The 27,759-nt window shown below is 37.0% G+C and overlaps 1 protein-coding gene across 2 annotated transcripts; it reads right to left on the bottom strand.

Moving 5' to 3' along the window:
- Positions 1-663: 663 nt before the first annotated feature.
- FH (fumarate hydratase) lies at positions 664-27,759 on the bottom strand. Of its 2 annotated transcripts, none has more exons than XM_061382527.1 (10): positions 27,473-27,759; positions 21,081-21,215; positions 17,736-17,846; positions 13,582-13,758; positions 11,235-11,417; positions 8,177-8,342; positions 6,146-6,349; positions 5,271-5,398; positions 3,355-3,508; positions 664-870 (listed from the first exon to the last, which is right to left on the bottom strand). In XM_061382527.1, exons 1-10 carry the CDS (start codon positions 27,602-27,604, stop codon positions 728-730), a joined length of 1,533 nt encoding a protein of 510 aa, XP_061238511.1. In that variant the 5' UTR covers positions 27,605-27,759; the 3' UTR covers positions 664-727. The 2 variants fall into 2 exon arrangements, with proteins under 2 accessions (XP_061238511.1, XP_061238512.1); XM_061382528.1 differs by lacking the exon at positions 27,473-27,759 and adding an exon at positions 20,068-20,199 and having other exon boundaries at positions 21,081-21,182.

Below are 27,759 nucleotides of genomic sequence, written 5' to 3'. Positions count from 1 at the left end.
CTTTCTAATCTAATCCATGTCCTATAGTTTTTGACTCATAGTCTTTTCAGTCTATGATAATTCAAATAAGAACAGGAGGTGTGTGTGTATCTGTGCAATCAGCACATAGGTATATTTCTTAATTTTGTTAATCTAACCTGTTATCTTATATACGTATGTATATAAATATTCTTTATATATGCATGCACACACACACACACACACACACACACACACACACACACAGACTCACATTCTCACTTAGGAGGGCAAAAGCTTGGTCAGCTTATGCTCCCAAATTACAGGAAAATAAAAGATGTCTGAAGACATAACTTGGGAATGAGGTCACAGGTACTTTTTTTACTATAAGAAAATTTGTTTAAAACAACACCAACTAAAAAAATGAAAACTCTAAAAATTCATATGCCTCTTACAAAACATCTGAAATGGTAAACACCCATGCACAAAAATCACAGATTCAACTATGTCAACTAAGATAGAAGAAAAATAAGTCTGTTTTCCTTTTGATTTTATATAATTTAGTGATTTTATTTGACACTTTTAAAATTCATTTTGGACCTAGCATGTCCTGGGGTTTTATACACTGACCAAACTGCTCTGCTAGAGACAGTCAAGTTCAATAGCAATTTTCTTTCATATTTATCCATTTTTGTTTGAGAAATATAAGGAGTCTGTATCACTTTTTATTTTATATGACATAATCATTTTTATTATACATTTATTTAAATCACTTTGGACCAAGCATGTCCTTCGGTTTTACCCACTCATCAAACTGCTCTGCAGTGAGATAGCCAAGTTCAATAGCAGTTGCCTTTAAGGTTGATCCATTTTTGTGTGCAGTCTTGGCGATCTTGGCGGCTTTGTCATACCCTGAAGAAATTAAAAGGTGACATAGGAGTTAGTAGTGAAACTTGGTTTTCTAAAGCAAGAGTAATCATTATTATTTATATGATGCTACCAACCTCTTAAGTAAACATTTTTTAATCTTAAAAATATTTAGCAGTGGGTTATCTTGATAGCTGTCACTTCTTATACAGAATAAAACCTTTCTTCACTTTTCTTAAGTAATACGTACCTCACATTCTATAAGATGTGTCCCTCAACTGAAATGCTCACTAATACAGATATTTTCATAAGGGGGAAAATATATACACATAAGACATCTCTCTCTACACACACAAACACACACATACACATGTAGCACCAAGACATAGAAGTCTACATCTGGGTAGTATAAATGTGCTGTTTCAATAGTATGTTTAACCAAAAATAATTATCTTTCTAACAAAGCATTAATAAGCTTAGTGCTGCAGCAGTACAAAAAATACAGGACTGCACGACCAGGAACTGTGGTAAAGGTAAAGGGCTCTAAGAGGGAAAAGAGAGGAGAGTCCTCTCACAATGAGGGAGGAGCAGGCAGGGCTCTGAGGAGACACACACCTTCAGAGCTTCCAGCATCTCTTTCTGTTCTCCACTCTTTTCAGACGGTACACAGTACAAGTAGGGAAGTTTCAGACAAACATATACTTGCACAAGAGGTCACAGGTCTACTGTTTACATCAAAGTTATTTGCTTTTAAAATTAATAGAGGCAGGGCAATTCTGGTTATCTTGATTTAATGTAATTTTTTTAAAAAGGCAAAAACCAGAAAGAAGAGAAATTAACAAAAATGAAACCAATGAAGGAGGAAAAAAAAACAAGATTAGAGGGGTATGAACAAAGAGAAGTCTGCAATGATTATCCACTAAGCAAGATGTGCAGCCAAATAAATATTTTTAAAAAATGTTATGTGTCATGTGCAGTTATTAACCACCTACAAAATGTTATGTGTCATGTGTGATTATCAACCACGTATAAGATGTTACTCATAGTATCAATTAATCTACCTATAAAACATTATGGACATAGTTAATACAAAATTAACACTGAATGCTAAACATGTTGAAATGGGCATTTACTGATCAAACTAACTTTGAAAGAATTCTCATGTTAAACCTTTGGGGTTAATATTAGACATTCTATACTTTAATGTTAATAATGACATTAACGTTAATAATGACATTCAAGTCTATGCATTATGCTAACCCTTTCAGTTTTCATTCAAGTCCCAAAAACATGACTACCTGTTAGACATAATGAGCACAATCAGAACCCATGATGTGGAGTTGTAAGGCTCATGCTTCGTCACCAGTCAGGCGTGCTTTTGCCCACTTATTCTTGAACGGCCTTTACCTCACATTAAACTGACTCAAAGAAAGATATCAATCATTCTGCTTTAGGAGTATCTCTAATTTAAACATTTTAGTAACAAATTGTGGAATATAAACATGATGAAACATTTCTCCCATGAACCTTTGGGTTCCTCTGTACATCTCTCTAGCTGAATGCTAAGGTACAATAATTTCAAAAGAATCCAGTATTATTGCCAATTTTCATACTATTCCAAAAACAGACAGTATATTGGGTTCACAGCTACCTGCAGCAGTCAGGAGCTCTAACTTTATAAGACTGAAATTATAGTTTGACATGAAGCCAAGATATAAAATCAGCCTTGAAAGTATAAGATTATTAAAGACTTTTTAAAAAAAGTACTCATATCACACCAAAAGACTGCATCATAACTTGTTCTAATGTACAAAACCCTCAGCTCAGCAGTAAGGAAATGGTGGGAAAAGGCTTTTAATACATTATAACATAAAGCAGTGAGTGCCTCAAAATCTATGAGTTAAAATAGTGTATTTAACAGGGATCATTATGGTCGATCTGTAATCCAAGTTAACAAGTTTGAATCTATATAATGAAATATTTATAAATCTGGAAAAGGCCTGCAACACAAAAGCCAGTTTTAGACAAAATATTTCCCCCCTTTCCCTATAAGAAATGCATACATAACCCTTTTTTTTTTTTTAATTTAATCCATTTCTGAGTTGAATAAAACAACAACAACAAAAGTATAGTAGCATCTAGACAAGGTAGAAAAATGAGTTCGTTCAGTGTTGTTAGTCAGCAAGTCCCAACAATACAAACTGAGAGGATATTTAGTATCTGAATTTAACGTCCCATAGTATCTAAATCCTATTAAGATTAAAATAAGCTTTAAGTTCTACTTCTGAACTTGCCACATTTCAAATAAAATGAAGTATAATCAATCAAGTTTTTGAAAGAAATATTACACCATAAAGGTTATAAATAATATATATAGCATCTTTCAACACAATTCAAAATGTCTTTAAGACAATGTTCAAAAGAAATCTGTTGTTCACTAACATTGATCCAGTAGTCTTAGTCTCTTAAAACTTTCTCAGCTTTTAAACTGTATATTCAAAATGACATTGTTATTCTTTAAACGCATACCTATGTGAGGATTAAGAGCTGTCACCAACATTAGGGACTCATTCATCAGCTTGCTAATCCTTTCTGTGTTGGCCTGGATTCCCACCACGCAGTTTTCTGTGAAGGAAACCGATGCATCCCCCAGCAGTCGGGCTGAGTGTAACACATTTTTAATCTGAGAGAGAGACAGATTTATTAAGCCTAGCTTTTTTCTTTGTTCAATAACATATTTGCTAGTTCATATATGAATATAATTCAATTAACATATAGCACTCTTACAACCTGTAAGAAATCATACCCCCAAAAAATATGAAAGAAACTATAAACATTTGAGGACAGAGAAGTGCTTTTTTAAGAGGTGAAAAGGCATAAACACAAAAAAACTAAAGCACGAGATAGTCTGTGGTATTATAAAATACAGGTATGAAATGTTAAAGAACGCAGAGAAAGAAAATAAATTCCAGTTGAAGGAGTTGATGAAGTTCTACTGATGGAGAGAACTGAAATAGTCAGAGGTTGTAAAGTTCAGCGTGTGTGTGAGGCAATGAGTGAAGCCAGGGCTTCTCAGTTCTTAATGATCAGCATGTTAGTTTGTTTCAGCATTTTTTGTGACATTTCCAACATATATTAAAATAAATATATATCCACATCCTAATCTCTCTGGTCTAAAATCCCAGGGTCTGAAAACAGTACTTCCAACAGTGGACTCACACAGAACTTTCAAGGTTTAATTTGATACTAACAACTTTATTATATCGCAAATGTTGATTATCTCGACTTACTATTAAAAACAAAACAGATCTTTTAAAAAAAAACTGCAAGACATTTAATGTTATGCACATGTATCTGCCAGGCAGCTGGTGTTAACTGTTTGGAATCTGACCTGAAAGGAAAAGCTTTTTGATATGAGATGTCCTTTTGTCTGTCTTCTATTTTCCACTAGAGTGCATATCACATAAGGGCAAAAAAATTTGTTTTGTTCATTGCTCTATCACTAGCAACCAGGACAGTGCCTGACATAGACTAGTACTCAGTCAATATTTAATGAATACAGTGAATGAATAAACATAATATTTGTCATTTGCATGTTCTTATCAAATTAAAATCAGACTTTACATCAGATACAAACTACAAATAAGCCTTTAATATATATTTAGATATAACACTTCACACAAATAGAGGACTCTAATAGGTAACAGTTCCATTATCTGAAGTTGGGGAAACTGGATAAAAGATGATGCCATTTTGTTCCATCTTCACAAAGATGAAGGAAATAGAACAGATTTGAACACTGAGTGGACACAATGTTTTCAAGGTGTATGGAAGAGTAAGACCAATCAAAGTCTTGAGAGAGAAAGGAAAGAGAACTAGATAGAAATTACTGAATAAACCAAGGACAAAAGTGTCTCAAGGGACAAGTCTAGGTCAGATGGCAGTTAAGAGCCGTGGCATGTCTGTTGGACTCAACAGTGCTACAAGAACAATTCAAATACAAGTGCAAGTGTGGAAGCCCAACTGCAGTGCATATGCAAGTGAGAGTGGGCATTCCTTTACAACAGCTGAATTTGGAGAGGAAGAAAGCAGCAGTAAGAAGGAGACAGAATGGAGGCAGAGTTTCTTTCTTTCCTCTGTTTATTAACTGAGGAACTAGAACTTATTTCTAGCAGTTGGCGTCCCCAGTGGCTAGGGACAAGAAAGAAACCTATAACCCACTTTCAGAATTTTTCTTCCTGTTATAAAAAGCAAACCATCAATTACTTAAGCTAAAAGTCACCTAATTAAATATCCAGGATTAATCTTCTGACATTAATATATGCTTGACTTCCAACTGCTACTCATATTATCTTAACACCTAATGAACTTTAAGAAATCTTTATGAAAGACAAAAACCAAGACAACTAGCTTTGGGTCAAAGGCATTAAAAATCAAAAACTTACCATCATTGGCTTGAAAACATTCAACTCAAAATGTCCATTGCTGCCTCCAACGGTAACAGCGACATGATTCCCCATGACTTGGGCTGCAACCATGGTCATTGCTTCACACTGGGTGGGGTTCACCTTTCCTTCAAGAAAACCACATCGAGCACACCGATGGATTCAAGTATGAGTTAAAATTAGGTTTTACATCAAATAAACAAGAAAAGAAGGAAAGACAAAGCAAGACATATAATAAAGCAAGGCCCCAACCATATCTGTGTAGCCTCCCATACCTCACTGGCCAAAGCCCAGAGCAAAAAATGAAATAAGAGACATGTGATATAATTCTTTTTATTCAACCCATTAAGATCACTTTAATAGCCTGTTCTAGAATTCTATTTGCTTTGGGTTGTGAAAGAACTATTTACACATTTTCTAATATGGAAATCAGAATACACGATACTAACTAAAATTGTTTTCTCCTATATTGTTGGTGATGCTCCCAGAAGTTCTGATCAAAGGCAGCCCTAAGCACATTCTGAAACAAGTGTGCCACATACGTCCCCATCTACTTACAGATCATGTTAAACTAAAACAGCCGTGCTTTGTAGATGAGAATGCCTGGGTTCTAATCAAGTTTCAGTTCTAACATTTATCAGCTATGTGGTGATTGTTGTTGTTTAGTTACTAAGTCATGTCAAACTAGTTGCGACCCCACAGACTGTAGTGCACCAAGCTCATCTATCCATGGAATTTTCCAGACAAGAATACTAAAGTGGGTTGCCATTTTCTTCTCCAGGGGATGTTCTTGACCCAGGGATCAAACCTGCATCTCCTGCTTGGCAGGTATATTCTTTACCAATGAGCCACCTGGGAGCCAGCTACATGATTACCTGGCATGATACTGCTTCCTGGTTCATTTTCAGGCAAAATTAGTTCTCCCAGTCCTGAGCGAGGACCAGAACCCAGAAAACGAATATCATTTGCGATCTTCATCAGACTGCAAGCAGTAGTATTCATGGCTCCACTGAGTTCAACCAAAGCATCATGAGCAGCCAGAGCTTCAAACTTATTTGGAGCTGTGACAAAAGGTAAGCCTGAAGAAAAAAATCAATAACCTGTATGAGTTAACAGGTAAAATTAAACATTTTTCTAATATCAGCAAGTTAAACAGAAACTGTCAGTATATGAACATAAGCAAAAACAGAATAAAAATTTAACTTCAGAAAGAAATGCTTAAGACTCAAGCTTTCTCTACATTTCTTCAAGATGTCCTGAGGAGTAGAAGGAATCTAATGATACTAGCACATTTAAAAGATAAAACAAGCACAATAAATGTTGAAAGAAATATAAAACACTAAATGAAAAATCATTCTGCTATTGCAAACACATGTGTATGATGCCGTGAGTAAAGATGAAAAGTAGGTAAAATTCACTCCACGCGATTCCGAACTCCTTTCCTAGTACAATTTTCCCCCCATTTGAGGCATCCTACTCTCTTCTCTTGGAGAAGGCAATGGCACCCCACTCCGTTACTTTCGCCTAGAAAATCCCATGGACGGAGGAGCCTGGTAGGCTGCAGTCCATGGGGTCGCTAGAGTCGGACACGACTGAGCGACTTCACTTTCACTTTTCACTTTCATGCATTGGAGAAGGAAATGGCAACCCACTCCAGTGTTCTTGCCTGGAGGATCCCAGGGACGGGAAGCCTGGTTGGCTGCCATCTATGGGGTCGCACAGAGTTGGACACGACTAAAGCGACACAGCAGCAGCAGCAGCAGCAGTCTCTTCTCTGGGCTTTTCAGGTGGCGCTAGTGGTAAAAACATGCCTGCCAATGAAGGAGATGTAAGAACTACAAGTTTGATCCCTGGGTCGAGAAGAGCCTCTGGAGGAAGGCATGGCAAACCACTCCAGTATTCCTGCCTGGGAAATCCCATGGACAGAGAAGCCAGGTGGGCTAGAGTCCACGGACTCGCAAAAGACACTACTGAAGTGGCTGAGCACACATGCATTCTGTTCTCTAGCCAGGACCTACAAGCTCCTCTGTGAGATCAGGAAGTCAAAATGAACTAGACATTCTCAGTCGCTCCCATGTTCAAATTTTTAAAGATCTACATATTCTAGACCCCATATTACAATTCTCACTGATTAAAGTTTAATTAAAAGTCAAATCTCTGCTAGTAAGCAATAATAAGAAATGTAGAATTATCTGTACTCTCTGTTAAGATCTGCATGTTAATAAGAGTTTTCTGGAGACAACAGCTCTAGTAACAGTTACTATTATTGAGACCTTCAAAAAGGTCATTAATTCAAAGAAATGTCACAGTATGCCATAGGGAAAAAAGAAATTAAGCCAGTCAATCTCTAACATACTTGTTATTCAAATGAATTTCTCACCAATCATTTGATTCTTCCTACTTTGAAAACAAGTATTCAAAACAGCTTTAGTGGTGATTTAGTTGCTAAGTCATGTGACTCTTGCAACCCTATAGACTGTAGCCCACCAGGACCCTCTGTCCATGGGATTTCCCAGGCAAAATTACTGGAGTGGGTTGCCATTTCCTTCTCCAGGGGATCTTCCCAACCCAGGGATCACACCCAGGTTTCCTACATCGCAGTCAGGTTCTTTACCAACTGAGCCACCAGGGAAGCCTACAACAGCTTTAAATGGAAAATAATTGAATACTACCAGATAGTAAATGAAATTAGCACTAATAGATTTTAATAATTACATGTTATATGAACTTACAGATGGAATACTGGATAAGGATTAATATCACAACTTCTAAAACAGACACAAAGTAGATGACTGATGGGGAAGTATTATTTCTAACTTTAAATCTGTAAGAATTCAAAGCAGAAACACCCAGAAAAACACAGACTGGTCTAATGGTAATAAGTAGTAAGCCATGTTATCACCTACCTGTGAGCACAGCCACTTTTGCAGCAACCTTTTCTGCAAAGCCAATTCTAGTATTTAAACCAGTGCCAACAGCAGTGCCCCCAGCAGCGAGCTCATAAATTCTTGGCATGGCAGCTTTTATTCTTGTTGTTGCATATTTCACTTGTTGAACATAACCGCTAAATTCCTGAAAAAATAAAGAAATTAAGGTGAGAGTATACAATTTCCTAATGGCATGTAAGTCACTCTAACTGCATTGAATATAAGTTTTTAAAAAACACATCTCAGGTACAAAATTAGAAGCTACTCAAGTGGCAATTACATTAATGTATATGATAAGCAATGTACAAGGGTGAAAGGGCATTTAGAAACCTATCAGGTAGGCCATGCCACTGATAACAACATGCACCCTACCTATAAACTATAAACTACTCTCTTAATAGAAAACCAACACAGGAAATAAACGTAAAAAAACACAACTTTACTACATTAAATTATTGGTTTATATGCAAATGATTTATTTTGTTGGTGCATTTCAAATAACTTGAAGAAAGAAAAAAACTGAATCTCCTTAAGACAATTTCAGTTAAAAAACCTGACATGGAATTTGAGGGTGTTTTAAAAAGCTCTCAAGAAGCTAAGTGACTTATTGAACAGCCTAAGAAGGTAACAGGATAGAGTAAGACCCTGGGTAGCTTCATGATGCATTTTAATTCTGCTATGAATGCCACACTGCTTCCCAAAGTACAACATACTTTAAGTAAAGTAACCACAGAAATCATCATGTTTGAAACACAGCAAGGGCCCTATTAAGTAAGAACTATGCAAGGACAGAGGGCATAAACTAGAACTCAACTGAGCAAGCCAGGATATACGGTTACACTCAATCTATCTTTTCTTTACCCTATCTAACAACACTGAAACACCATGAATACTTTTGATTAGTACTGGGATTTCACACTGCTCTAAAGAAAACACTTTTTAGAAGATACAACTTCTTTCCATCTGATCTAATATCACTTACATATATACCAGGTGGATTCACTTAAGGAATACATTTTATTAGAGAAAAAATTACACTCAAGAAACTCAAAAGACTATTTCAATAAAAGCAAGTATAAATACCTCTGGTAAGATAAACAGAAAAATCTAACTTTCTGTCACAAAGAATGATGATTTTACATAGGAAGCTGAGTCATGGCCCAAATGGACTTTAGCACATAATGGTTTTCCTACATGTAACACTCAAAAAAAACAGGAAAAAAACTAGAAACCAGAGAGATACTCAAAAGTTTCAAAAACAGATACTGTATCTCCTTAGAACTTATGTATGGTAGAGCCAAAATCACTGCAGATGGTGACTGCAGCCATGAAATTAAAAGATGCTTACTCCTTGGAAGGAAAGGTATGACCAACCTAGACAGCATATTCAAAAGCAGAGACATTACTTTGCTAACAAAGGTCCGTCTAGTCAAGGCTATGGTTTTTCCTGTGGTCATGTGTGGATGTGAGAGTTGGACTGTGAAGAAGGCTGAGTGCTGAAGAATTGATGCTTTTGAACTGTGGTGTTGGAGAAGACTCTTGAGAGTCCCTTGGACTGCAAGGAGATCCAACTAGTCCATTCTAAAGGAAATCAGTCCTGGGTGTTCATTGGAAGGACTGATGCTAAAGCTGAAACTCCAATACTTTGGCCACCTCATGTGAAGAGCTGACTCATTGGAAAAGACCCTGATGCTGGGAGGAATTGGGGGCAGGAGGAGAAGGGGATGACAGAGGATGAGATGGCTGGATGGCATCACCGACTCAATGGACATGAGTTTGAGTGAACTCCGGGAGGTAGTGATGGACAGGGAGGCCTGGCGTGCTGCGATTCATGGGGTCGCAAAGAGCTGGACACGACTGAGAGACTGAACTGAAGAGCCAATGATGTAAAGAGAAATAAGATACAGCTTAAGAAGCAACTTAATTTAGTAAGCTTTATTTAGTCACATCATGTGTACCTCAATTAATCATTTCCAGTTTTCCTCATTCCTGCTGTCATAAACTTAAGGTAAATGATCATGTTTTTTTCCATTGTTTGCTATCAGATGAACAAAACTACAAATGAAATCTTTCCAAATAACCAGCAGCCAAACTCTCACAACTAACTTGAATTTCTACAAAAATACTGTTACTGATACTTGATATAGAATTTGTGTATGTCCTACCTCAAAGTGGAGTGAGCTTACTGAGACAAAATCTGTTCCTTGTATTTCCTCTGCAATGTGTACTATTAGACATTCTTTAAAGTATCACTGAAAGTGAAGTCACTCAGTAGTCTCCAACTCTGCGACTCCATGGACTGTAGCCTACCAGGCTTCTCCATCCATGGGATTTTCCAGGCAAGAGTACCAAAGTGGGTTGCCATTTCCTTCTCCAAGGGATCTTCCTGACCCAGGGATCAAACCCGGGTCTCCCACATTGCAGGCAGACGCTTTACCCTCTGAGCCATCATAAAGAAACATAAAAATGCTTTTTGTATTTTGGAAAAGAGTAATACCTCTTTTACATGTGGCCAAAACATTTAACCACTTTAAAATTAATTTTTAAAGAACTTACTAATTTAGAATAAGAGAGACAAAGGAAGAAATTATGATAATGATACTGATAAAGATGATGACAGCTAACACCAATATGTGCTTACAATATATCACAAACAGTTCTAAGCATTCTACATGAATTAGCTTATTTGAACCTCATAACTATTCTACGAAAGAGATATTATTTTCTTGGTTTTACAGCTAGAAAAACTGACGCAAAGAAAAGCTAAGTTTCCTAAGGTCCAATAGTTTACATATAGCAAAGCTAAGATTTAAACTCAAGCAGACTGATATGGAGTCTGGTTCATAACCAGTACGCCCTGCTCTTCTCCTGAGTGGATGCCAATAAAAATCACTGACAGGTTAATGCAGAATCATCTCTGTTGCTGAACTGAACTGTTACAAACTTGGCCATTTAAACCAGTGTGATTTAGAGGGTAATACATTGGCCATTTGTACCAAGCCCACAATGGAACCAAATCTAATCACACTCAATATACCTGCCCAAGAGTAAGTGGAACAGCATCCTGTGTATGAGTACGCCCAATTTTGATGATCTGGTCAAACTCTTTGGATTTTGCTTCCAGAGCATCATGCAGCTTCTGTAGTCCTGGGAGCAGCACTTCATGAACTTCTATTGCAGCAGCAATGTGCATTGCTGTGGGAAAAGTATCATTTGAGCTCTGTCGGGAAGTTTTCAAAAGAAACATAAAATGTTAAATCATAGGCCAAAAAAACCAAACTTGAATGTCTCAGTTGAAAATCTCACTAAGTGACTACTCAAAATGTGGCATATTTAGTACTCTATTATATTTATGTGTGCCAAGTCACTTAGGATCAAATAAGAAGCAAAAGAAGCAACCTGATTTCCTTTACAGAAGGTATTTAGGTCGGTATTACACAGACCACCTACAATGAATATATTACATATTACTGTATCTACCTGCTAATAAATAACAGCAAGACACAAAGAAATACACCTAGCAAATATAAGGATAGCAGTAATAAAACATCTTACAGTTAAATAACACATACAGTCTTTCACAAACATTTCTTCCTTCACTAAACTTGAGGAAAATTCTGCGAGATAGGTCACCACTTTAAAAATAGAACAGAATCTGTCAAAGAAATTATGTGCCATGCCAAAGTATTTAGAGTTGGCAGAACTGGGACCTGACCAGGTAGTCTATAAACACCATGCTCTTTTGTCAAATGTAAACCTGTACTTTTAAATTACGACGTTATCTTTAACTCCACCTCAGTCCTCTACCTGACCATACACACTAGGTTATTCTGAAGTAGATTTCAGACTTCAATATACATAAAAGATAAACTCATATTTAAATGCAAGTCCTAGGTTTGCAAAATCCTTCACACCATGCAATGTGAAATAAATAAATAAATAAATAAACTTCCTTATACTTTAAATTACACTAGGTACCCAGATCCTGATTTTTAAATATCACTTCCCAATAAGATCCTCCAAAAGGTCTTTGGAAAAATGATTGCTTAGGGGGGTTAGGACAGGAAAAATACAAGATGATAAGCCTGGAGCATCCTGTAGTGGAAAAATTAAGTGCCTTAAAAAAAAAAAGGGATGGTGGCATGTTCAAAGGACACAGGAGTCAACATGCTGTGGCTTTATGGAACGATATGAGTAGCAACATAAAGAATAAAAATACTGGATTATAACCTTAAGAAAAAATATTAATGAATTCATGCTTACATATAAATGATTAAATAAATAAATAAATCCAAGGGGAGAGAGAAGAATATTCTGTAAATATTCCTTACAGAAAAATTTCAATTAATGCAAAAAGAAAGAGGGGGGAAAGAAAATTACTACTAAAACATCACAGCAGTAATTGCTATTGGCAAGATCTTCTGATGAATGTTAAAAATTAATAGGCAAAAGTTTAGGGAAAAAGAGGCTGTTTTCATAGCCTCAAAGTTCTCTATTAATTTCACGGTTATTTTAACAAGTGTCCAAAAATTTCTTGATATTTCTCCCTGTAGGAAATAGAGCTTAAGTGCAGTAGCTGGAGTATAGGCTATTGGAAAATGAAGACACCATCTTAACCAAGTGGCAGACACCATCTTAACCAAGTGATTCAAGCTAACATCACCAGTACCAACTTGTGCTATTATCATGTACCCCTGATATGATGCAAGAAGAGCCCTTCATTTCTTAACAATCTTCCCCAAAATCCACAGTCTCAGCCTAATCATGAGAAAACAACAGACAAACCTATATTGAGGGACATTTTATGAAATATCTGACCACTGCTTTCAAAAGTCACAAAGACAAAAGGCAAACTCTCAGATTAGAGGAGACCAAGGGGATGTGATGACAATACAATGTGGAGCATGGACTGGATCCTGGTTAAAAGAAGAAGGACATCAATAGAAAACTAATAAAGCCTGCTTAGGAGTATTGTACCAATCTCAATTTCTTCGTGTGATAAGTGTACCAGGGTTATGTAAAATATTTAATATTAAGGTTAGCTGGGTAAACTAATATTAAGGTTAGCTGGGTAAATTCTCTGTAATTCTTATAAATAATTTTATTTTTCAAAAGAAAGAGTTTTTAAAATATAAATCAATGAAAATATAAACATATACTAAATTCAAGTATCCTAAAAGTGATTTTTACCCCCTAAAGGTGCTTTTCATGAAATTTAATACATAGACTCAAGATTCCTAAAATAAATAAGAAGAACATAAAAGAAGTCCTTTCCATTAAAGAATATAAGCAGAGTTAATCCTGTCAAAAGTTAATGCCTGTTTTACAAGGGAAATCTCAGGATTCTTCTCAGTTTATACAAGGAAAAGAAGTCGTATACTGACCTGGCTTTTATTAACATGATCGTTGGGATGTACAGGTTTCTTGCTGCCAAGTTCACCTCCCAGAATTTCAATTGCTCGATTGCTAATGACTTCATTTACATTCATATTTGTCTGGGTTCCTGATCCAGTCTGCCATACCACAAGTGGAAAATGATCATTTAATTTACCTTCAGCTACCTGCAGAACAAAATGTTAAAAAATGTATTTTAAAAAATAAGAAAAATTCTATATTCATTAAGCTGTTTGAATCAAATGATTGTCGGCATCATTTATAGTACTATTTTAAAGACACTCACTTTTTTCATGTGCTACTATAGTTCCTGGTTGTCCAGCAAATTGAAGCTTCTGCAGTCTAAACACTGCTACTTTATTTTTTCACTTTACAATATTGTATTGGTTTTGCCATATATCAACATGAATCCACCACAGATATACATGTGTTTCCCATCCTGAACCCTCCTCCCTCTTCGTACCATCCCTCTGGGTCGTCCCAGTGCACCAGCCCCAAGCATCCAGTATCATGCGTCAAACCTGGACTGGCGACTCATTTCATATATGATATTATACATGTTTCAATGCCATTCTCCCAAATCATCCCACCCTCTCCCTCTCCCACAGAGTCCAAAAGACTGTTCTATACATCAGTGTCTCTTTTGCTGTCTCGTACACAGGGTTATTGTTACCATCTTCCTATAATTCCATATATATGCGTTAGTATACTGTATTGGTGTTTTTCTTTCTGGCTTACTTCACTCTGTATAATAGGCTCCAGTTTCAGCCACCTCATTAGAACTGATTCAAATGTATTCAAATGTATTCTTTTAATGGCTGAGTAATAGTCCATTGTGTATATGTACCACAGCTTTCTTATCCATTCATCTGCTGATGGACATCTAGGTTGCTTCCATGTCCTGGCTATTATAAACAGTGCTGCGATGAACATTGGGGTACATGTATCTCTTTCAATTCTGGTTTCCTCAGTGTGTATGCCCAGCAGCAGGATTGCTGGGTCATAAGGCAGTTCTATTTCCAGTTTTTTAAGGAATCTCCACACTGTTCTCCATAGTGGCTGTACTAGTTTGCATTCCCACTAACAGTGTAAGAGGGTTCCCTTTTCTCCACACACTCTCCAGCATTTATTGCTTGTAGACTTTTGGATCGCAGCCATTCTGACTGGTGTGAAATGGTACCTCACAGTGGTTTTGATTTGCACTTCTCTGATAATGAGTGATGTTGAGCATCTTTTCATCTGTTTGTTAGCCATCTGTATGTCTTCTTTGGAGAAATGTCTATTTAGTTCTTTGGCCCATTTTTTGATTGGGTCATTTATTTTTCTGGAATTGAGCTGTAGGCGTTGCTTGTATATTTTTGAGATTAGTTGTTTGTCAGTTGCTTCATTTGCTATTATTTTCTCCCATTCTGAAGGCTGTCTTTTCACCTTGCTTATAGTTTCCTTTGTTGTGCAGAAGATTTTAATTAGGTCCCATTTGTTTATTTTTGCTTTTATTTCCAATATTCTGAGAGGTGGGTCATAGAGGATCCTGCTGTGATTTATGTCTGACAGTGTTTTGCCTATATTCTCCTCTAGGAGTTTTATAGTTTCTGGTCTTACGTTTAGATCTTCAATCCATTTTGAGTTTATTTTTGTGTATGGTGTTAGAGAGTGTTCTAGTTTCATTCTTTTACAAGTGGTTGACCAGTTTTCCCAGCACCACTTGTTAAAGAGATTATCTTTAATCCATTGTATATTCTTGCCTTCTTTGTCAAAGATAAGGTGTCCATAGGTGCATGGATTTATCTCTGGGCTTTCTATTTTGTTCCACTGATCTATATTTCTGTCTTTGTGCCAGTACCATACTGTCTTGATGACTGTGGCTTTGTAGTAGAGCCTGAAGTCAGGCAGGTTGATTCCTCCAGTTCCATTCTTCTTTCTCAAGATTGCTTTGGCTAGTCGAGGTTTTTTGTATTTGCATACAAATTATGAAATTATTTGTTCTAGCTCTGTGAAGAATACCGTTAGTAGCTTGATAGGGATTGCATTGAATCTATAAATTGCTTTGGGTAGTATACTCATTTTCACTATATTGATTCTTCCAATCCATGAACATGGTATATTTCTCCATCTATTAGTGTCCTCTTTGATTTCTTTCACCAGGGTTTTATAGTTTTCTATATATAGGTCTTTAGTTTCTTTAGGTAGATATATTCCTAAGTATTTTATTCTTTTCGTTGCAATGGTGAATGGAATTGTTTCCTTAATTTCTCTATTTTCTCATTATTAGTGTATAGGAATGCAAGGGATTTCTGTGTGTTGATTTTATATCCCGCAACTTTACTATATTCATTGATTACTTCTAGTAATTTTCTGGTGGAGTCTTTAGGGTTTTCTATGTAGAGGATCATGTCATCTGCAAATAGAGTTTTACTTCTTCTTTTCCAATTTGGATTCCTTTTATTTCTTTTTCTGCTCTGATTGCTGTGGCCAAAACTTCCAAATTACTATGTTGAATAGTAATGGTGAAAGTGGGCACCCTTATCTTGTTCCTGACTTTAGGGGAAATGCTTTCAATTTTTCACCATTGAGGATAATGTTTGCTGTGGGTTTGTCATGTATAGCTTCTATTATGTTGAGGTATGTTCCTTCTATTCCTGCTTTCGTGAGAGTTTTTATCCTAAATGGATGTTGAATTTTGTCAAAGGCTTTCTCTGCATCTATTGAGATAATCATATGGTTTTTCTTTTTCAATTTGTTAATGTGGTGTATTACATTGATTTGATTTGCAGATACTGAAGAATCCTTGCATCCCTGGGATAAAGCCCACTTGGTCATGGTGTATGATCTTTTTAATTAACCACTGCTACTTTAAAAGGTGAAAGATAATCTATTGTGAATGGCATAAAAATTTCACTGATTCCAAATGAAAACTGAATCAAAGATATCTTTCTTCTATTTCTCCAACTGCCCTCTGTAATATCCAGACAGGGCCACTTGTTAATGCTGGCAAATGTGTTAACTCTCTAGATAAATTCACTGTTGGTACTCAGCAAGAATATCCAACAGATGTTACAGCCAGAGTCAGCATTATAACCAACAAGTGACTTAACAGTGTGAGTTCACTAGTAGCTACTGCATCCCACAAATGTCCCATGAGTAGCAATCTCCAAGCACAGACATAAACATGTCTAGACTTGTCTCTATTTTTGTCATATTTTTGTATTCTGAGCTAGTTAGTTTTTTAATTTTAAGTTCTCTGGGAAAGTAAGCGCTTAACTTCATCTTCTGGAATGATTTTAGTTTTAAGCTAAGAAAATCGGTGTGCACGTTAGAAATTATTACCTTAAAAAAACTGGTTCATTTAAAAGTAAAACTTTTTTCCTAACTGAATAAAAATAATAGGTGATTAGTGTAAAAAATTCTGAGAACTAAGAAAAGTATAACAGTCATCATACTTTTACCCTCAGAAATAAAGATGATTAGAACTTTGGCATCTCCTTCTAGTCTCTACTTCAAGTGATGGGAGTATATATGCAGAAAAACGTGTTTTCTATTCACTTTTTCTAAACAAAATTGGGATCATAAAATACATGCATTTTGCAATCTTTCCTCCCCACTTCTTATATGGGTAGGCTTTGTTCTATGACATTCTTTAAAAAACTAAATTTCTGTGGCTTCACAATCTAACTTGTTTAAACAGCTGCTTTAATAAAAAGTACTGCAATGAACATTATATCTAGAGCTTTTAAGCTGTTATCTCTGCTTATCTTTGCACAACAATCATGTTATTGGTGGAAGAGTGAAATTACATTCTGCACACATATTATCAAACAACCAATTTTAAAGGGAATCATTTATACATAAAACAAGAAATCAAATATATAAGTTCAAAGAGTGCCTCTTTAAAAACTTATCTTTAAACTATATAAATTACAAGGAAAAGTAAAGAGAAATGAAAGGTATAAAATCATCCAGAAAATTTGCCACAATATATATTTGAAGCATATTAATATCCTTACCAAGTAATAACATTGTCATCCTATGTTAAAACACATTAACTCAAGAATTCAGTGCCCCTTTCCTCAGGCCAGAGTTTATCATTATCCGGAAGATAATAGGGATCTAATGCCAACAAGTAAACACTCTTATCACCTCTTACCTCATCTGCTGCCTTCATTATTGCATTAGCAATCTTTGGATCAAGACCATAATCCTGGTTTACTTCAGCAGCTGCTCGCTTCAAGATGCCAAATGCTTTAATAACTGGGATCTAAAATTTTTAATCAGAAAAATATCTCAATTTGCAATTTAAGCATGGAAATTTAAGATTACAATCTTATGCAGGTACAAACATTGTACAGAAAACAATAACTTAAATAATATTATGACATTAAAATGTTTAGGATATAGACAAAAATTAAAGATAGGCATATAAAAACCAAGAACCATCATTTATCTATTTGTATAGGCAACCGAACACAAGCAAATACAATGACTTTTCACAGATATGTATGTATGCCTTACACACACATACACACATTCACACAGATGTACAATATACCATTTGTCCTATTTTTTATAAGATATTACAACACACATGATTTTACATCACATATTTAAAAACAAATGATACTCAACCATTTCACCAGGCTATACCATTATTTCCTGGAGAAAGGAATGGCAACCCACTCCAGTATTCTTGCCTGGAAAATTCCACAGACAGAGGAGCCTGGTTGGCTACAGTTCATAGGGTCACAAAGAGTCAGACACAACTGAGTAACTTTTCACTCATACCATTATTTGGGCTTCCCTGGTGGCTCAATAGTAAAGAACCCACCTGCCAATACAGGGGCTTCAATCCTTGTTTTGGGAAGATCTCCTGGAGAAGGAAATGGCTGCCCACTCCAGTATTCTTACCTGAAAAATCCCATGGACAGAGGAGCCTAGTGGGCTACAATCCATGGGCGGGGTCTCAAAAGAGTTGGACACCACTTAGTGACTGAACAACAACATTATTTTCCCTCACTGGATTCTACACTACGTAATAATTTTTCCTTCTCTTTAGAAAAGAATAAAACAACAAGTAAAATAAAGGTAGCAAAATGGTGCTATGAAAACTGGACACCACATGCAGAAGAATGAGAATGGACCACCATCTTATACGATATACAAAAATGAACTCAAAAAGGATTAAAGACTTGAATGTAAGACATGAAATCATAAAACTCTTGAAGACATAAGCGGTAAGCTTTTTGATATCAGTCTAAGTGATGATTTTCTGGAGAAGTCCAAAAGAAAAAGCAACAGATGCAAAAATAAACAAATTGGACTATGTCAAACTAAAAAGCCTCTTCACAGTAAACCATCAAGAGAATGAAAATGTGGTGGCTGGAGGGTGTGAGGGGTGTGGGGGAACACGTAGGGCCTGGGGGTTGGTGAGTGACCAGGAACCAGTCTGCCATGGCGCACCATCCCCCACTTCCCCCATGGTTAGTAGCACTAATCTGTTTCAGAGTATTTCCTGCTAAATCCAGGAAATTAAAATTAAAACATTACAAGTGTTTTACCCAAATGAAATGGAAAGATATGACACATAGGATTACACATGAAAACAAATGAGAATTTCATTTTCTACAGGAACACTGCAGTGGGTCAAACCAATGCTGAAGGCACAACCAAATGCCAATCAACTCTGGCTACCAAAATGGAGTGACTGACCCCACAATGTCTGCGGATGCATAAAAATAAAAAAAGGTCACAGTACAGAGCTTCACTGGGCACTACTAAAACAAAATGGTAAATATATCATTGGAGATGAAAGGGTCTCAGTATTCTTTACTCAGATTCAGTTCAGTTCAGTCGGTCAGTCATGTCCGACTCTTTGCGATCCCATGAATCGCAGCACGCCAGGCCTCCCTGTCCATAGCAGTCCGTAAATTTTTTTTGATTTTGTTTTCCTAAGGACCTCAGATACAAAGAGTCTGCTTTATATCTTATGTAGTTCAGAAAATTAATCCAGATGGAAGCCAAATATGTAAAAATTGATAACCCTTGTATTCATCTTTCATAGACACCTGTCCAGATCCAAACAACTGCTCTGTCTCTGGTACAGCAGCAGCAGCAATCAAACCACCCCAGAAACACACACCTTGCTAGTTGAAGCAAGAAAATCAAAACATGAGCCATGCTTACTCCAATTAATATTGCTTAAGACTGATCTTTTTAACCCTAGGAGTTGAACTATATGGGAATATTCAGGATCAGCTGCTACCCTCTCTCTCCCAACCATGTAGTCTGGCCCTCACCATTAGACTGGCTGTGGGTTGACAATTACAGAGATATTTTTCTAAGAAGATCCACTGCGTCTTGGAAAGGCATACAAATCTGTCAAGATTCAGTCTTGAAATCTTAGTAATGAGCTAAAATATGGAAGTTAAAATTACTGTTTAGATAAAAAGTATATTTAAAAGATAAAGGTAGCAGTATCTCACCAGATGAGGCCTGGGGACTTCTAGGCTTACTAGCCTATCCTGCATTCTTGTGGTGACTATTTTTCATACTCTAGTTGGGCTCCAGTAGGATATGTAATATATTTTGTCAATTCTTTTCACACTTTAACATCTCTGAAATCAAGATGTATCTTCAAATCAATGACATGACACAACTTTAACTGGCAGATTTTTTCTTTCTTAGTAGTACATATCAGATCTAACTGAAGATTAGTTCTAAGGTAAGGGTTTAATGAAATATGGTTTTCATATATATATGAAATATTTGTTTTCATACAAATAAGAAAGTTTTCTCATCATTAAATCATTCATGTAGCACTAAACAAATACTTATATATTATGTTATATGCCAGACATCATGACAGATAGTATTTTTATGAATTAGTGTACACTTTTCTACAAACTGAAGCCAAGATAGATATAAAGTATAATATTAAAGAAAAATTGGACAGGAGGGGAGTTTGGGGGAGAATGGATACACGTATGTGTATGGCTAAGATCCTTTGCTCTTCACCTGAAACTATCACAGCATTCTTTATTAATTGTATTAATGTATTAATATTTATTAATCTTTGATTAATCATATAAATATATTGCAGCTATATCGTAATACAAAATAAAGTTTTTTAAAAAGTTTTCTTTTAAATCAGTTTTTTAAAAGCTTTACATCAATTAAAAAGAATCAAAATTAAAAATGTTTACAAACTACAACATTCTAGTAAAAATATGGAAAATCCAAGCAAGAATGAAAGACAAATCACTTAGTTCTATCAAATAAAATCCAAAAGACTCACAAAGTCATAGCTCAAAACACTAGCATACTAAAACTTTAAAAAGTTTAACGAGAGAGAAACACTTTATTACTCACAAAGCTAGTTCTCAAAATGACTTTACGTTTTAATTCTGTAAAATATTTATAAGGTAGGGTGACTCTCAATACTGAATAATACCTAGTTTATCTAAAATAAGCCAACATTTCCACAAAAGCCACTTACTGGCATGCGTTCTGTCATGCCTCCAATCTTAAAGTTCATTGTAGATCTCACAGTCTGGGCGCCATAATACTTATCATTTGGGACCTTGAGTTCACCAAAGGTATCATATTCTATCCGAAAAGAATTTTGGCTTGCCTAAAAATAAAGACAAGACACTGTTACAGCTTGAAAAGAAAACAAGTATCAGGAGAAATAACATCATATACAGGAAATACACAGGAAATTATTGGAAATAATTGGAAATTATTTAATATTGGAAATATAATTGGAAATATAAATTTAATTTGTAATTCCAAAATAATTGGAAATATATGTTTCCAATATACAGGAAACATCATATTTGGGAAAAGAAATTCTTAAGTACCACAAAGACAAAAAATTCCACTTTGATTCTCATTGTTCTCCCACACTTACAGTTTTTTTCCTGAAAATTTTAGTCACACAAATTAATACAGATGTTAATGATGGATTCTAGGATTCATACACTATGCACATGATAAATACAAAGAAAGCCTTTGAAGTCAAAAGAGTAATCTTTTCCAATTCAGGAATATGCCTATTATTGGTCAAGCTTTCATTTACTATTTTACTAGAACTTTGGAAAATAACCTAAGAACAATACTTTCAAAGTTTGAAAATATTATATATTTAACCAAAGCTCAACCACAGTCTATAAATATTATGCATGAGAGAGAGCTTAGTGCAACACAAAATATTCCAGGCTTTGCAGTGAGATGGCCCACCACCTGGTAGCTGTGTCATCTTCAGCAAGTCAGCTTTTCTAATCTATAATTACAATAAATGGTGTAATTTACAGAGACATGGGCCAGATCAGTTCCTAACCTTCTCAGGGTATTGGATCATCTCTCTAGAAAAATTAATATAAATATAAATATATGTAAAATCTTATATACGATTTTAAGGAGTTTATACCTTGAAGTCAACTCATTCCCTAGGATAAGAACCCACGACCCAAAATCCCTTTTATGGAGAACCTAAGATTCTACCAAGTACATCAAATTATACTAATTAAGAAAAAAAAATAGACATTTGGAATCTACATATATTTATTTTACAGAGAGTTCAAAGAGATACTCAGAATTTTAATTAATGTTCTCCTTGCATTAATTATAAAATAAACATGATCAGATGATTCAAAAGATTTAAAAACACCTAGCAAAGTAATCTTATTTTAGTAAATAGTCCTCTGTATAGGAAACAAATAATTTTATAGTTATCCCTTGGGAATAGAAAGATGGAACAACAACAACAAAAAAACTTTATGTTATAAAACTTTTTAAATTGTATGAAAAGAAAAATATCCTTGTATCTAGTGAGAAATACAGGAGTATAATCAGTGAGGTGTATTTTCTTCTTCTGCCTAAAAGTCTGCAGAGGACAGGAGTGGCTAAGATGGCAGAGTAGGAAGACTCAGCTCATTTCCTCTCAAGAGCACATCAAAATCATGATTATTTACAGAGCAATGATTGATTAGTAAAGCTGAAAAATTAGCAGAAAATAGCTTCTACAACTGTAGATATATAGGTACCATGGCAAAATAGGTAGGAGGGGTGAAGACATAGTAAAGTCAAGACCTATACTCCCCTGGGGGGAGGTGACCCACAAACTGGAGGATAATTACAATTGCAGAGATTCTCCCCCAGGAGAAAGAGGGCCAGGTCCAGTGTCAGGGTCCCTAGCCTGGGGGTCTTGCACTGAGAAGAGTCCCTTGAAACTTTGGCTTTGGAGGCCACAGGCCTCACTTTTGGCCAGAGGTCTGTGGGAAATAGAAACTCCACCCTTAAAGGGTACACACAAAATTTCACACTCTGGCACCCAGGGCCAAAGCAGTAATTTGAAAAGAGCCTGGCTCTTTACAATGACCTACAGAAAAAAAAAAAAAACCTTTATATTATAATAAACACACATGTATAGACACACAAGGCTGAAACAAACGTTTTGTGAAACAATCTGTCCTGCCCTCATATTTTCTATTCTATGCTATTCAGTCAAAACCCCAATGCTGTTTACTGTCCACTACATTGATTTCTCCACCCACTAATGAGTCCACCTGAAGTTTGAAAACCATGTGTATGATTTTCAAAACCTTCTTACATTACCTCTTCCTAGTGGCTTAGGCAAGAAGAGGACTGCTCAACTAAATTAATGAAAAAAATTATTAGTGCTTTTGATGAAAAAGTGAGGTTATGATGGTATCTATTAAATATAAATAAGTTTTTAATTATTATTTAAAAAATTGTGGGGTTTTTTTTTTTAATCATGTCTTTATATCTCATAATTCAGAGAGCAGAATTTCTGGGAGAAGTTTAAAGAGTCTAACCAGCTAGGCATAGGGCAGGCACAAACTGCAATTTCCTAATGTCCTGGGAGATGCATTTTTATTCACAATTGCTTCCCCTCCTAGAGAAGCATGAAAGGATAATATGGCCAGTGTGCATTGCAGTGTGATGGCTATTTGGTCCTAAAAATACCAAGTACTATTACCATCCACTAACCCCAGTAACCTGGAATTGATGAGGTGGTCTCCAAGTTTACAGGCTATCAGTCAAGAGTCTCAGTTCAGTTCAGTTGCTCAGTCGTTTCTGACTCTTTGTGACCCCATGGACTGCAGCACGCCAGGCTTCCCTGTCCATCACCAATTCCCGGAGCTTGCTCAAACTCATGACCATCGAGTCAGTGATGCCATCCAACAATCTCATCCTCTGTCATTCCCTTCTCCCGCCTTCAATCTTTCCCAGCCTAAGGGTCTTTTCCAATGAGTCAGGTGGCCAAAGTATTGGAGTTTCAGCTTCAGCATCAGGCCTTCCAATGAATATTCAGGACTGATCGCCTTTAGGATTGACTGGTTGGATCTCCTTGCGGTCCTAGGGACTCTCAAGAGTTTTCTTCAACACCACAGTTCAAAAGCATCAATTCTTTGGTGCTCAGCTTTCTTTATGGTCCAATTCTCACATCCATACATGACTACTGGAAAAACCATAGCTTTGACTAGACAGGCCTATGTCAGGAAAGTAATGTCTCTGTTTCTTAATATGCTGTCTAGGTTTGTCATAGCTTTTTTCCCAATGAGCAAGCATCTTTTAATTTCATGGCTGCAGTCATAACCTGCAGTGATTTTGGAGCCCCAAAAAATAAAGACTGTCACAGTTTCCATTGTTTCCCCATCTACTTCCCATGATGTGATGGGACCGGATGCCATGATCTTGGTTTTTGAATGTTGGGTTTTAAGCCAGCTTTTTCACCTTCATCAAGAGACTCTTTAGTTCTTCTTTACTTTCTGGCATAAGGGTGGTGTCTTCTGCATATCTGAAGTTACTGATATTTCTCCCTGCAACCTTGATTCCAGCTTGTGCTTCATCCAGCCAAGCATTTCTCATGATGTATTCTGCATATAATTTAAATAAGCAGGGTGACAACAAACAGCCCAGACGTACTCCTTTCCCAATTTGGAACCAGTCCATTGTTCCACGTCTGTTTCTAACTGTTGCTTCTTGACCTGCATACAGGTTTCTCAGGAAGCAGGTAAGGTGGTCTGGTATTCCCATCTCTTTTAATAATTTTCCACAGTTTGTTGTGATCCACACAGTCAAAGGCTTTGGCATAATCAATAAAACAGAAATAAGATGCTTTTCTGGAACTCTCTTGCTTTTTCTGTGATCCAACAGATGTTGGCAGTTTGATCTCTGGTTCCTCTGCCTTTTCTAAATCCAGCTTGAACGTCTGGAAGTTTCAGTTCACATACTGTTGAAGCCTGGCTTGGAGAATTACCAGAGTCTAAAGCGTTTAAAGGTTAGTAAAAAGGTACAGGCCTTAGGCCTATAATATATCCCTACGCATGTGTAAGATAACCATTAACTAAACCATGATATCTCTTAAAGAAAATGTAAAATGCCTTTCACATTCTCAGCCTTAGGTGGTTTCAAAGAATATTGCAGAATTCAAGAAAATCCAAACCATTTCTTAGGCAGAAAGACTATCTCAAGAGGTTTAAAATCCCAAATGTGACTTCATTTTGTTTGGGTTTCCAGTTTCTCTAAAGAGACTTTTTAAATTCTTTCAGTTCTTAAAGTACAGGGTGACCACCAAGTCTTAAAATACTGATAAATATGTAATAAGTGGTTTATTGATACTGTACTGCAATATAGAATATTATCCATGTTTTCAGACTTTATGGCCATCTTGAAGATGAAGTAACTTTAACTGTGCATGACATCTTTGCTTATTTACTAATAACTGCTTTGTTTACTTAACATGCCTCAGCAGTCTATAAGGTCTTCCCAGGTGGCACAGTGGTAAAGAATCTGTCTGCCAATGTAGGAGAAATGAGTTTGATTCTTGGGTTGGGAAGATCCCCAGAAAAGGGGATGGCAACCCCCACAGACACAGGAGCCTGGCAGGCTGCAGTCCATGGGGTTGCAAAGAGTTGGACACGACTGAGTAGGGATGCATGCACACAAGCAGTCTAAACCCTGTGCCCACAGTGACTGTTTCACACACAGGGGGCATTCAACATAATCTTCCTATCTGACCAACTTGTATTCTTAACTGAGACGAAAGGTAATTTAGGGAATTTAGGGTTATTTGAAGTTCTTTTTGTAAAAAGTTTATTGAAGTATAACTGATTTATAGTATTGTGTTAATTTCTTCTGTACAGCAAAGTGACTCAGTTAGACATATATATTTTTTCATATTCTTTTACATTATGGTTTGTCACTGGGTATTGAATATAGTTTATTTCTTAACACTAGCAACAAGAAAAACTTAGATCAACTCGGAGATTTTGGAGCTGAGAAGATTAGAGGGCAAAAGATGTATTTAGAATTTTGGGGACAAAAAAAAATCTATCCTCACCTGATGTTAGTTAATACTACAATACTAAAAGCAAGATAGTGCTTTTTTTTTTTTTTTTGACATTAACAGCAGGATAGATTCAGTTCTTCAGTCTTTTATTCCTTTTTTACAAAACACTAAATAAGTGAAAAATAACTTTTTAAAAGGCTTTAAAGTGTACTAAAATTATTCGAGCAGAGAGTTGCAGAAATATAAAGCATCCTTGATTTCTAGTTTCAGATATAGTGATGTCATCAAATTATCTTAAAGCGTATAGTCCAGAAAATGTCTTGGGCCTTTAAAATCCCCTAGATGGAAGCATTCATTTAATAAAGCACTCACCACGTCCCAAATTCAAAGTATTTCCACAGGGATAACATTGCTGAGTATCTGTAATTATTTTCATGTATCCTGGTGACTCAGACGGTAAAGTGTCTGCCTACAATGCGGGAGGCCCGGGTTCGATCCCTGGGTTGGGAAGATCCCCTGGAAAAGGAAATGGCAACCCACTCCAGTATTCTTGCCTGGAAAATCCCATGGACAGAGGAGCCTGGCTGGCTATGTCCATGGGGTCGCAAAGAGTCAGACATGACTGAGCGACTTCACTATTATGTATTACATAATACTGTATGTATTACAGTATTCAGTTCAGTCGCTCAGTCGTGTTACAGTATTACCTGACCAAAATCCCAACTCTGAGTAATAGAATAGGGTCTGAAGCCGCATCTCTCTGAATAAAAGCTCAAACTACAAATCAGAGTGAATAGGGCAAAATAGTAAGCCTTCCTAAACCAGCATTTATTTCTCTCACTTTTCCTGATAATACACAGGTGAGCATACCTATTCAATGTTTATTTACTACAGCCCAAATTTCCGGAGGTTACTTTCTAAAGTGAAAAAGAGCTCGTGTAAGTTAGGGTATCCAACCTGAAATTGGACGTTTAGTTCCTTGGAGGGCGTGCCTCAATTAAAAGTGCTGATTCAGCAATAGTTAGGTCCCATGCAATTTTCTCCAACGTACTTCAGGACATTCTGCCAGTTTCATATTTCCGGGTTTTACAAAAGTTACGTGAGGAAAGAGAGTCTCACAAACTAAATGGCCAATTGCATGAGAAGTAAAATCTCTTAGGTTCACAAGACCCTTCCAACCCCGCCTGGAGACGACTAGCAGCACAGCTGTGACCCCAGAAATTAGCTCCGAGGGGCTGGATTCAGCCGGGCCCACGAAGGGCAGGTGCGGAGCTGCCCCTTCACGACACAGTCCCACCTCGTGGCTGCCCCCTCCTCACACCGTCCACCTCAGCATCCTCGCAAGGGCAGTCGCCACAGAAGTGAGCGCGGCAGGGGCAGGGTCCACGAGGCCCGGCATGACTCTCGCCCACAGCTGCCGCCCCTCCCGAGCGCTCCTCCAACTGAGGAAGCGCCCCGGGCCGGCAGAGAAGTTCCAACACACGGGCCAGTACCGAGACCCTAAGGCCGGAGGGCGGGAGGCCTGAAGGTCACCGCGGGGCGGCCAGGGCGGTCGGGCAGCACGAGCTCACCATTCGAGCGGCGTTCGGAGGCCGGAGCAGGAGGACTGCTGGGCCACCCGGGCCAAGGCCAGGTCTGGGGGCGGAACCTGGATTCCGCGAGAGTAAACGCGAACGCGCGAGGAGCCGGAGCGCGCGATCCATAGCGCGGCGGCCTTGGTAGAGCTTCCGGGCGTTATGGCCACGCCTCCACACAGGCTGTAAGAACCCCCACGGTCCCCACTCTTATCCAATCAACAGCCTCAAAACCGAGCTGGCGGGACCAACGGCCAATGACCAGGGAAACGTGAGGGGGCGGG

This window comes from Bos javanicus, chromosome 16, assembly GCF_032452875.1.
Source record: "Bos javanicus breed banteng chromosome 16, ARS-OSU_banteng_1.0, whole genome shotgun sequence".
Classification (NCBI taxonomy): domain Eukaryota; kingdom Metazoa; phylum Chordata; class Mammalia; order Artiodactyla; family Bovidae; genus Bos; species Bos javanicus.
This window is presented reverse-complemented; position numbering and strand designations above follow the sequence as displayed.